Here is a 13,272-nt window from a genome sequence, read left to right as displayed (position 1 = left end):
TGGAAAACATAGAGAAATAAGAATTATGAGATGTAACTATACTTCAGCCAGTTTTGAACAAGTCTGGTGACCATGACAAATCAACAGCATCCTGCATTAAAGCATCAACTGTTGGGAATGGTCTATACTTATCTGGAATTTTTAGATAAGATAGCTAAAAATTTCTCTCAGATTTAACCAAGAACACACTTTGCAAACAGCAGAGTGAAGAAGGCTCTATTATACTATCTGCCACAATACACACAGCATGCATTATAGTTTTACTTATGTATTTACAGGTCTCTGCATGCATTGTCCATGTTAAAAACAGAATTAAGTGTAGTTTTTCTGTTAAATAGTTCTTTAAAATTCAGTGATTCTCAATTAGTAACTAGTCTGTGCTCCTCCATTACCAGAATCCATAAGGGCTTAATCAGATAAATCCATGATTTTTTTTTTTTTTTTTTTTTTTTTTTTTTTGTAGTCTGCTTTTGGGAAATAATGTGATTCAATGAAATTGTTTCTTAACCTTCAGGATATTTACTTCATATTTTTTCATGTTATCTTACGCACTCCAGGTCACCTTATTAAAATTTTTAAACAGGATAAAAATCTTAACTTAATTTTATTTTAACTTTTCTACCTTCAAACAATATTTTGATGACCAAATAAAATTGGAATGATTGAATATTCAATCATTCAGATTTTTTTGTTTTGTTTTGTTTTTTGGTTTGTTTGTTTTTTGTTTTTTTCCACAAAGCTGTTACATTGAATAATAGGAAATTGCTGGGATTTTGACTTTCAAAAGGTGCAGTTTCAAATGCTTTAAACTATGCATGCAGGAGGGTGGTGAATGGGTAATTAGGAATGAAAACTTACAATGTTTTATACATGCATAGGACATCAGAAAGAGAGACCAGACAAACCATTATTTGTCTGTAAGTCAGAAGTACACATATAATTGAATAATACAATAAAAAATATGAGCAGGTTGCAAGGTGTAGATTAATCTCCTTACTTTGCCCAGAGAGGAAGTTGGTGACATAGCAAGCTTTCCCCTCACTCAGATCCTCTGGCTCCTCTTCCAGTCCTTTTTGTATTAGAATCAATATTAATGTTTCCTCCTAATTTATATTTATATGATATTATTATTATTATTATTATTATTTATAAAATCCACTGGGTTTCCTTGAAGCATTGATGATATTTTTTATGCCTATATCCCCAACACGTGGAACTTGGTAAATAGAAAATATGCAATTAGTGTTGGTGGAATCAATGAATCATGACAATAGTTGACAAAAAACACTTCCCCATGCATTATCCCATTTATTACTTTTTAAAGTGCATTGAATCATCGCTTCATAGTAGCCTTAAACCAGCATTTTGTTTTGTTTTTGCTTTTAAATTTATAGAGTCAACAAGTATGGGGACACCTAATTAACCACAATAGGGATTTCTAAAAATTTAGTGCTAAAATGCTCAGAATTGAAAACCTAAATCTTGTCAGTCAGGTGGTTTTCCAGGAAGGTAGATTGTTCTTACATGTATGTAAGTCTTGCATTTAAGTATTTTCCTGTGGCTAAATCTAAAAGAGCTGTTAGCTTCTTAATGGCATTGAAAATGTCATCTTGTGTTTGCACCCATGACCACATTTCTAGACCTGCCCACTTTCTTTTCCATGGTTGTAAAAATGAATAATAGTCTCTGGTTTTCAGATACTCAGATACTGTTGTGTATTTAGAAATTTAGCTTTATACCTCTTGAACTGTAATAAAAAAACACTTATTTAGTGTGAGCATGTTCTTCAGAAGGCTTTTAAGATGCTTGTATTTGTTTCCTAGGACCAGTGACACCATAGTCCTTTCTCGTAAGGAGCACCTGCCGGTCACTCAGGTTGTCATGACAGACACGGGACGACCCCATTCGGAAGCAGCTTATACCCTGGGACCTCTGCTCTGCCGGGGAGACAGTAAGTAGCGGCAACAGGAACTGTCTTTAATCCTAATGATATGTGCTAATGTTTTATGAGAAATTTAGCTGCATGGGTTGCATAAGAGCTATCCTGATAATTTGTATTGTATTAGGAGTGTATTAACTTATAAAATAAGAACTGTGTATTGCAAATGTGAGAAAACATGAGAAAATATACTACCTCTGTGTCATCTCTTTTATATAGAATTTAAATCAGATTATTGTTGTGAAGACGAATGGAATCATCTGACATTGTATTCCGCTCGGTTAGCAACCATTTAATTTTTGCCCGCTAAAGGCAAGTAGCATGATTACCACTTTGCTGAGTGCAGTGAAAACGAATATTGGCAAGATAATGAGAAAACAAGAGGACAGAGCTCAGCAAACATATCTATTCATTACTGCCTTCTGGCAAGGAGGAAACCTCAGTGCTTCTAACTCAACTTACCCTCCAACTACCTCTTGATTTCTTTCTCATCGTTCACTCCCCTCCTCCCCCAAAATAACTAAAATAAAGTAAAATAAAACACATGCCTTCTATAATTTTCTGTTGCTTTAAGTCACTGGGTTTGGAGTACTTTGTTACAGCAGCCCCAGAAAACTAAAACAACACACTGTCTTTGCTTGGTGGCCAGCAGACTGCGAGTCCTGGTTTACCTCCATCCTTTCCTTCCACCCAGTCTTCTTTCATCTCCCCAGTGGGATAATGTTGGGGTTCCTCAAGGCTCTGTCTCCATCCATCTGCTTCACACGATGCCCATCACCCCCACATTTATATCTCAAGCCCAGTTCCGCATCCAGCTGAGTCTCTGCACTTCCGCTTGCATTTCAATAGGCATCTCAAACTCAGCTGTAGGATGAGCTCCTTACAGTCTCTCTCTCAAACAAAACAAAACCTGTTTCCCCAACAACCCCCAGTTCAACATATGGCAACAACATTCCTTCTGCTGCTCCTTAGACTGCAAACTTTAAGTCATTTATAGCTACATTTTTGCTCTCACAGCCCACATCTAATTCATCAGCAAATCCTGTTGTCTCTAACTTCACAGCTAGATCCAGAATCCCACCATGTCTTACCACTTCCATTACCAGCCATGCCTGGATTTTTGCTGTGATCCGATAATTGGTCTCCTTGCTACGGACTTTGCCTATTTAGACCACATTTAACACAGCAGGCAGAGTGGAGAGTCTGCTCAAAATTCTCCAATGGTGCCCATCTCACAGGAGAGGCCAAAGTCCTTACAATGTCTTCGCAGTCCCCAGTGGCCATGGTGACCTCTGAGTCTGGCAGAGAATTGGTGGGGTCCATGGACCCTCCCTGGGGCTGTGCAGGGTTCTCTGTGAGGTGTCACTGTGTGAAAAAGTCCTGGAGCCTCTGAACTGTGTTATTGAAAATAACATAGGTGGTTCCTATTTCAGATAATAAAAATATTAATACTTGGATAGTCAAAATGTAGCAAAGCATATTAACTCATTTTGACTGATGGTAATATGAAGAATTTTTTTCTCACATATGATAAAAAAATGGAGACCACAGGTCTATTTCTAGATAAGATGAGGTAGGCACACCCCACCCCATCTCTCCCACTGAGTGCACCTGTAAAACCTAGGCCAGGTGCATGAAGGAGCTATTTCAGGACTCTGAAAAGTAAATAGCAGCAGGCAGATCAGGGAAGAAAACCAGAAGTCACTGTTTATATTTTCTTTCAGCATCTCATAGCTGACCCAGATAGAGGCATCGGGTCACAGGAGAAGCCCTCTAGCTCTGGCTTGAAAAGTGGGAACTCCTAACCTTCAGAGATAGTGCCGGAATATCTATTTCCCCCTTTTCTCTGTTTCACGACGCCTCAGGTGCCAGGCAATCCCATGAAGGGTGGCAGTGGCGGAGATCACATCAGGAGCCCAAAAGAGCCAACACTCTGGGGGACTTGGACCTCTTGCTCTGATCAGAGCATAGTTGTCTCCCAGAGAGTGGGAAGATTCATATTGCTTTTTTTCTTTCTCTGTTCATTCACCACTTAGCATTGGCCATGAGTAGAGTTGCAGAAGTACATGGCAAAGTGCAACACAGCAGGTAAATGGAGCCTGAGTTTTCTGGTTGTTGGATTGTAAAGAGAACACCAGGGAACCAGAAAATATCTGGAAGATCACAGAGAGGGAGCAGTTCAGAAAATCGAGGCTACAAAGTTGTTTTTGACGTCCGGGGCTCTCTATAAAGTTGTTTGTGATGTCCGGGGCTCACTATAAAGTTGTTTGTGATGTCCCAGGCTCACCCCCAGAGCTGCACATGTGTGAATCTGATCCTAATTAGCAGACCAAAGGATTTGGAAAGAGAGCTATCAGGCTACTACTCGGGACTCAGACTGAACACAGATCTGAATAGTACTGCAAATGCTTTGAAAACTGAACTGATTTTAGAGCCTGCAGATTGGAACATGTGGCTAGAACAGAAAACCAGGCTGACTGCCTGAAAAAAATAAAAATATCAACATTCTCCATAGGATTTAAACAAAAGCCAGTTTGGTAACATAATATTAAAAATGTCTAGGGAATAATATGCAAGTCCTTAGCATATCAAGAACCAGGAAAATCTTAGCTTCTTGGGAAAAGACAAACAACAGCTTCCAATGCCAGTATGACCCAAGGCTTGATTTACCTGGTAAAGGCTTTAAAGCAGGTATTATACAACAAGAAATCATGAGCACTCTTGTAACAAATGGTAAAAGAGACCATCTTTGCAAAGAAATAGTATAGTTAAAGAAGAACCAAATAGAAATTTTAGTGCTGGAGAGTATAATAACTGAAATAAGAAATGCATTGGATGGGCCAACTAGCAGATTTGAGTGAACACAGTCAATAAACTTGAATAGAGCAATAGAAATTATCCAATCTGAACAAGAGAAAGAAAAAAAGATTGAAATAGAATGAGCATGGCCCCAAGGACAGGAGGGTCAATAAAAAAAAATTTAACATTCCTGTAATTGAGGTTTCAGAAGATGAGAAAGAATGTGGTGCTGGAAAGATATTTGAAAAAAAGTGGCATAAAATCTTCCAAGTTTGGCAAAAGACATAAACCTACAGATTCAAGAAGCTGAGTGAGCCCCCAAACTGGAGAAACTCAAATAAGTTAATGACTGGACACATCATAATCAAACTGCTGAAAATTAAATCAAAGAAAAAAGTCTTGCAAGGCTCCAGTGAGAAACGATGTTGCATTGCCTATAGTGGAACACAAATTCAGATGACAGCGAATTTCTCGTCAGAATCATGGAGGCCACAAGGAATTGGCACAAAATTTTTCAAGTAATAAAAGAAAAAGATTGTCAGCAAAAATCTATAGTCAGCAGAAATATCCTTCCAAAAGCAAAGAATTCATTGCCAGCAGACATGCTTTAAAACAATTTCTAAGGAACATTTTTCAGACAGAAGGGAAATAACATCTGAAGGAAACTTGGAACATAAGGAATAAAAAACAGCAACAGAAATGGTAAGTTCTGTGGAAATATGATAGATTATTCTCTTATTGTGTTATTTTAAATATACTTGAGGGTTGGCAGCAAAATTATCACAGTATCTTTTAGAGTTTTCAATTCATGTAGATGTAATACATGTGACAGCATAAAGGGGAGCAGGTAAAAGAACATATATATATATGTTCTTGAGGTTTTTACGTACTAAATTGAATTAAAAATATACATTCTAAGCAGACTGTGAAAAGAGCCATATACATATTGTAATTCCCAGAACCAAAAAAGAAACCGTTGTGGACAAATGGAATATTGAAATGGAAAACTAAAAAATGTTTAAGTAATGCAAAAGTAGATGGAATAGGGAAACAACAAAAAACAGAGGAAAACAGTAAAAAAAAAAAAAAATGATAGAACTAAATACAATATGACAAAATTTATATTTAAATAAGCAAGCAGATGAAATGACAAGAGATTTTCATTATACAACTAAATGATGTCTACAAGAACGCTCACTTCAAATATAAAGATATAGTAAATTAAAAGAAAAAAAGATGGAAAAAGATACACCATACAAATACCAATCAAAAGAAAGCTGGAGAGGCTATTTTAAAAGCTTTGCTTCATGCAAAATAAATTAATAGGGATAAAAAGGATCACTGCATAGTGATAATGGGTCAATCCACCAAGAAGATATAAGAATCTTGAGTTTCAAAATACATAAAACAAAAACTGACAGAACCAAAAGGAAAAATAGACAAATCCACAATTAGAGAAAACAATACTCCTGTCTCCATAACCTAGAAATAATAGAATATCAGTAAGTATATAGGAGTTCTCAAAGACACTATCAACCAACTGAATCTAGTTGACATACAGAACTTTCCACCAATAGTCAGATACACATTCTTTTCAAGCATTCGTATTCTATGTCATAAAAATTAGATAATACTAAAGAATTGAAATTATCCAAACACTTGGAAAGTAGATACCAAACTGCTAAATGATACATGAGTCAACGAGAAGGTCACAACAGATACTATGAAATATAGTGAACTAAATCAAAATGAAAATGTCATATCAAAATTGGTGGGATGCAGCTATAGCAGTGCTTAGTAAAAAATATTACAGCATTAAATGCTTATATTATAAAAGAAAAAAGTCTCAAATGATCAACTTTCACCTTAAGAAACTAAAAGAAGGAAAGAAAAATCTAAAGCATGCAGAAGGAAGGCAATAATAAAGAATAATCAATGAAAAGAAAACAAAAGAGAGGAAATCCATGATAACAAAATATGATTATTTTACAAGATAAGTAAAATTGATAAATCTCTTGTAAGACTCTCAAAAGGGAAAATATAAAATTTATCATATGAGGAATGGAAACAAGGATATCACTACAGACCCCACAAACATCAAAGGGATAATATGCATTTATTACAAATAATGCTACATACTACATTGTAAAACACAGATGAAATGAACCAATTCCTCAAAATTAACAAACTACCAAAACCCACCCAAGATGAAATAAATAACCAGAATAGTTCTAAAAGTGCTAGGGAAATTGAATTTGTAATTAAAAACCTTTGGGGAAAGAAAAAGAAAAACTCTGTGCCAAGATTGTGTCAGTGGTGAATTCTCTCCACAAAAGGAAATAACGCCGTATCTTTGCAATCTTTTACAGAAAATAGAAGAGGAAACACTTCCAAAATAATTTTATGAGGCCCTCTTTGCCCAGATATCCAAACTAGACAAAGACATTGCCAAAAAAACTCTGTGAAACTACAGAGTAATATTCCACACAAACAGAGATGCAGAAGGCCTCAACAAAACATTAGCAGATTAAGTCCAGGAATATTTAAAAGAATATTACACTGTGCTGGTTTGCAGCTGTTATGTACCCCAGAAAAGGCCTTGTTGTTTTAATCCATTCCTGTGGGTGCAGACCTATTATGAGTGGGACCTTTTCGTTAGGTTATTTCTATTTTAGATATGACCCACCCCATTCAAGGTGGGTCTTAATCCTTTTACTGGAGTCCTTTATGAGAGGATAAGAGAGATGAAACCAAGAGAGCACAGAGAGAGAAAAAAAACCAGAGAAGCTAAGAGAGGACCCACAGGAGTTGAGAGAGAGGAAGCCACTGAAGCCAGAAGCTGAAAGCAATGAAACCCCTGGGAGAGAAGGACCAGCAGATGCCAGCCATGTGCCTTCCCATGGGACAGAGGTGTCCCAGATGCTGCAGCCTTTCTTTAGAGAAGGTATCATCCTGTCGATGCTTTAATTTGCATTTTCATGGCCTAAGAATTATAAATTGTAAATTAATAAATCCTCGTAAAAACCAGCTCATTTCTGGTATATTGCATTCCTGCAGCTTTAGCAAACTGAAACATACATCATAATCAACTGTTGTTTATCCCAGGAATGCAAGGCTGATTCAGTATATGAAAAGCAATAAATGCAATCCTAAACAGCCTAAAGAAGAAAAATCACATGGTCATATCAATTGATGTAGAAAAAGCATTTGACATAAAATTCAACGTGATGATTTGAATTATGATGATGATTCAACATGATAATTTCGTATGATAGCATTTATATTCAATACAAAAGTACTCATATTAAAAACTTTTAGCAAGTAGGAAAAGAAGGAAACTTAATAAAGGGTATCTACACAAAACCAAAGATGCCATCATAATTAATGGTGAAACGCTGAATGTGTTTCCTTCGACTGGGAACAAGGCAAGGATGTCCAATATCACCACTTTTATTCAACACCAAACAGGAAGTCAGTGCAATAATGTGAAAAAATAATGTCCTGCCAGTGAAATAATGTGGAAAAAAAAATAAATAAATGCAAAAAGATTGGAATGGAAGAAAGAGAACTATTCACAGACATATGTATGATTACATAGAAAATATCAAGAAAGCTGCAAAATTGCTAGAATTAATAAGTGAGTTCAATAAGGATGTGGATACAAAGTCAGTACACAAAAAAACGATCATATATCTATAATGTAGCTATGTACAGTTGGAAACCAAAATTAAAAAAAAAAACTACATTAGTTACAATAGCTCCAAAAATGTAATACTGAGGTATACATCTAACAAAACATGTGCAGAATCTGAAAGCTAAAAACTACCAAATGTTGGAGAAAGCAATGAGGATCTAAACAAATGGAGAAACATACTATGTTCATGGATTGGAAGATTCAATGTAGGAAGGCCGTCAATTCTCCCCAAACAGACACTTCAAAGAAGATATAAGAATGGCAAGTAAGCCCATGAAAAGATGTTCAGCATCATTAGCTATTAGGAAAATGCAAATTAAAATCACAATGAGGTAACACTGCACACCTATCTGAATTGCTAAAATAAAAAAAATGCTAACATAAGATGGCAAGAGGAAGTATATTTGGGTGATGGAAACTGCTTTAGGTGATGGTTACCCAAACCCAAGAATGTATTAAAATTCATGTAAATGTACACCCCTAAAAAGTCAGTTTAACTCTATAAAATTAAAAAAAATAAAATATTTTAAACCAAGTTTAAAAACATAGGCCATTTCCATAGTGATCATCTCTCTACTCAGTTGCAGTCATAGATAAATCCTCATCATCCAGAATCTTAAATCATCAAAATAATCACCATCGGACATTCATGTCACAGTGGCTACATGTTCAGAACAAGATCAATGCATTTAATAGTAAAAAAAAAAAAAAATTGCTAGAAATATATAATGGTTATTTTGTTTCATTTTATTGTGATTTTCACCTTTTGTCTTTTTTTTCCTTTTGGTAAACAGATTCATTTTGGAATTCAGCCTCCTTCAACACTGAGACATCATATCTTCATTTCCCGGCGTTCCGTGGGGAGCTCAGTGCCGACGTGGCTTTCTTTTTTAAGACCACGGCTTCCTCCGGGGTGTTTGTGGAGAATCTGGGGATCACAGACTTTTTCAGGCTGGAACTGCATGGTGAGTCACTGACTGAGGATAAAGCCGTCCTGCTGGATGTCCAGTAACTAGCAATAAATGGTTTAGCTGATCTAATTCCTGATATATTGCCCTGCTTCCTTTATCAGTTGCATTTCTTTATTAAGTGTTAAATTTTATGATTTTTAAATAACCATTTTAATGGAGAGTAAAACAAAGATTCATGACATATACAATGATCTCTGTTAATTGTGTGGCACTTTAATTCTAATTGTGTGCTCTCAAGGTCAAATAGCTAATTGCTCACTCAATTACAAAACTCTTTGATTGACTTGACAGCTCATATTGTTTATTCATTTACCTAAACCTTAATTTCTTACTGCAGAATTTCATGTAGTTCTTTTTAAATTATCTGAAGCATTCAACCACCTTAAAAAAAATCACTTATGCATATAAAGCCAGATAACATGCTAGTTTTCTCTCTGTAGGTAAATAAGCCTTTAGGGCTTAGCAAGATGAGTAATAAACTCTGAGGATGAATATGTTAAAATTAGTTTTTCTCTTTTCCCCCTCCAGGATACAAATGTATCATCCCCTCCTACCCCAATTCAGAGTAACATTTTTTTTGCACTAATGTCGCTGTTTCCCTTCATAATGAGCATGTCACAATGCTTTGCTCAGGTCTACTCAAACGTGCTTTTCTTGTGTCCACTCAGAGTGTTCTCCCCCATAAACTGACTTGAACGCAGGCTTCTCTAACACTTGCAGCTCCTGCGGAGGTCACCTTTTCCTTTGATGTGGGGAATGGGCCTTGTGAGATCACGGTGCAGTCACCCACACCCTTTAATGACAACCGGTGGCACCACGTGAGGGCAGAGAGGAACGTTAAAGAAGCCTCGCTTCAAGTGGATCAGCTCCCACAGAGGACCCAAGCGGCTCCCCCTGACGGGCATGTCCGCTTACAGCTCAACAGCCAGCTCTTCGTGGGTGAGTGCTGTGCATTCCTGGTGGAGCCGGGCTGTGGGGGCAAGAGATGGGCTGAGCAAAAACCACAATAAAAGTAGTGGTCTTAGCAATTACAGACAACAGCTACTGCTACGATTAGCCCCGTTTCCTAAAAGCTTCATATTTCATATTTAATCTCTCCTTTCATAGGTATTCTTGTCCACAGTTTACAGGTGAGATGATGGAGGCTCAGAGAAGTCAAGAGAACTGACACAGAAACCTAACTAGAGGAGAAATCCAGATCCATGTTGGGCTGATCCCCAAGCTTGCACTCAGATATTACAGACGATTTGCGATTGTTTCAGCTACTTCTTAGCAATGCTGTTTATAAAAGAATCAGCAGTTTTATCTACCTCAGTTTTGCTGGTCGGTGCATTTGGAGAACCCATCTTTTAATTGGGGCTTGTGTCCACCAGGGTCTCTACAAAAACAGTGCACCGAGAGAGGAGGTCCAAAGAAGCAGCTCAGTGTGTATATCCACCAGCCTTGCTCCCGGTGTCCCTCTGCCTCGCTTTCCCTTTTCTTTCTCTCTCATCACATGCTCTGTGTTTATAACTGGATCTTGCTCCTTTATTCTTGCCATCCCTTCATGTAAGGATTACGGCTCTCAGTAATGGAAGCCTTCCCTTTAATTTACTTGTTTATTGTTTTATTAGTGTTTGCTTTTCCCAAAGGGAAAAATATGTTCTGCTACATTGCTTCTCAAACAACTCTATTCTAATTTGAAAACTAAGCACAGATTAGGGAAGTAGTTCTCACTTAGTCATTTCTCATGCATTTTAAAGTACAGTCTTATTAACAATGGATATGAATCACAAATTATCATGCAGCTGGCTTTGCCAGAGGACACTACAGCATCTAGGGGCTAGTGCTACACAGTAAATTCAAGTGTGTGTGTGTGTGTGTGTGTGTGTTTGTGTGTGTGTGTGTGTCTGGCACAACTCATAAAACCATAAAAAAGTCAGCTTCCACCACAGGTCATTCTTAGTAAGATGAGGCTTCCCTTCAAAGCATCAAACTGCCTGTCACTAAGAACAAGCAGATGGGTCAAATTAACAATTTTATTTTCTGATTTATAATCCTGAGGATAAATTAATGGAAATCCTAGCAACAAAGTTAGCATGAATATCCACCTAAAATTAACATTCATCCCAGGATAATGTTTCTAAAACCTGTGAAGCTGGTTGAAAATTAAAATTTGGGAGACTTATCATTTACTCAGAATCCCTACAAATGGACCTAAGAATTTATGCTTTGTTAACAAGCTCATTAGGCAATTCCTGTGTTCCCATATTACCTTAGACTCACATGAGACATGATATAAAAGAGAGAATGGAGTTATTATTTAGTTACTATTATGCCACTATATCCTCAGTTCAATTCTTTTTCACAACTTTATTATTTATCCATGCATATGTTCTTATATTGCAGAAATTTTGGATTTTTCTAAGTAACCTTTATCACACACTTCGTTGTCTATAAATTTACAACTGGAGAAAACATCACTGGCTTTTATTATGTTCTTTATCAAAGAACGAATATAAAAATTTTCTAATAACTTGAAGAAGTATTTTTAGAATAAATATTTACCAAAGTTCAACCTAAAAAATTTCTTGCCATCAGTGTTTTATTCAATGCTGTGTGATGATTCCTAACATATGATCACAATTTATGTTTCCAAGTTTATATTTGTTCATAAGACTTTTGACTTTTCTGACATCATCTAGAAGGCCTCAGTTTGAAATGGGCATAAAATCCTGAATAAGATACCATGGAATGCATTTCCATCTGCAGTGTTTCCCTTGCAGGTGGGACGGCCACCCGCCAGAGAGGCTTTCTGGGCTGCCTCCGTTCCCTGCAGCTGAACGGGATGGCCCTGGATCTGGAGGAAAGAGCCACGATGACCCCGGGAGTGGAGCCAGGGTGTCCGGGGCACTGCAGCAGCTACGGACACTTATGTCGCAATGGCGGGAGGTGTAGAGAGAAGCCCAGGGGGATCGCTTGTGACTGCACCTTCTCTGCCTACACCGGGCCATTCTGCTCAGACGGTGAGTGGGACAAGGGACAGGTGATGGGGAAACATGGAGAAGTTGAAGAATACGAAGAACATTTCTGGCATTTGACATTATTAGGAAAGGATACGACCATTCTATGTGATTTTTGGAATGGAATTGTTTCTGTCCCCTAATCTTCTGTTCAATTTAGGAGGACATATTATTCTGTTCTCAAAAAGCCTGTGGCTACTTCTGTTAAATCTGGTTATCCGTCTACTGGATTTCTCGAAGATTATCAGTGCAGCACCTTTGGGAGAGCAATAACCCTTGAATTATACATTTATACTGGATATTTAATTTTATGTAAATTAGGATGAAGCATTTTGGAGCAATACTGAAATCTCCACTGTTACTCAATTCTTGTTTATGGGCGTATGGTGGTTAGTTACCATTTTTAATCCATACATTTTTAAAAATGTTAAAACCAAAAAAAACAGATGTCATGCCATTATTATTTTCTCCTGTGGGATATTTAAGGATTAGAGACATTCTTTAAAGATACATAAAGTAAGACCCCTGACCTTACATGTTGCTAACAGAAGAAAAATGTGCCTCATTCCAGAGATTTCTGCATATTTTAGAACTGGCTCCTCGGTGATCTACAGTTTTCAAGAACATTCCAATTACTCCTTCAGTAAGAACTCCAGCTCCCTGGCAGCTTTATTTCGTGAGGAGGTAACACTGAATAGAGAAATGATTACTCTGAGCTTCCGAACTACAGGAACTCCCCGATTACTGCTTTATGTGAGCTCCTTCTATGAGGAATATCTTTCGGTTATCCTCGCCCAAAATGGTAAGTGACTTTAATGTGAGAATAGGAAGATTGGATTAGAATGATGGGACCATAAAGATGTGGGC

At 37.1% G+C, this 13,272-nt stretch overlaps 1 protein-coding gene across 1 annotated transcript in view; it reads left to right on the top strand.

The window, feature by feature from the left end:
• Positions 1 to 13,272, top strand: part of LOC119504721 (contactin-associated protein-like 3) — a 228,022-nt gene that overhangs the window by 184,099 nt on the left and 30,651 nt on the right. The window contains exons 15-19 of the mRNA XM_037797178.1: positions 1,824 to 1,951; positions 9,227 to 9,397; positions 10,124 to 10,342; positions 12,169 to 12,408; positions 12,977 to 13,207. Of these exons, the coding sequence (XP_037653106.1) occupies positions 1,824 to 1,951; positions 9,227 to 9,397; positions 10,124 to 10,342; positions 12,169 to 12,408; positions 12,977 to 13,207 (989 nt within the window). The remainder of the gene's footprint in view (positions 1 to 1,823; positions 1,952 to 9,226; positions 9,398 to 10,123; positions 10,343 to 12,168; positions 12,409 to 12,976; positions 13,208 to 13,272) is intronic.

This window comes from Choloepus didactylus, chromosome 10, assembly GCF_015220235.1.
Source record: "Choloepus didactylus isolate mChoDid1 chromosome 10, mChoDid1.pri, whole genome shotgun sequence".
NCBI lineage: Eukaryota > Metazoa > Chordata > Mammalia > Pilosa > Megalonychidae > Choloepus > Choloepus didactylus.
This window is presented reverse-complemented; position numbering and strand designations above follow the sequence as displayed.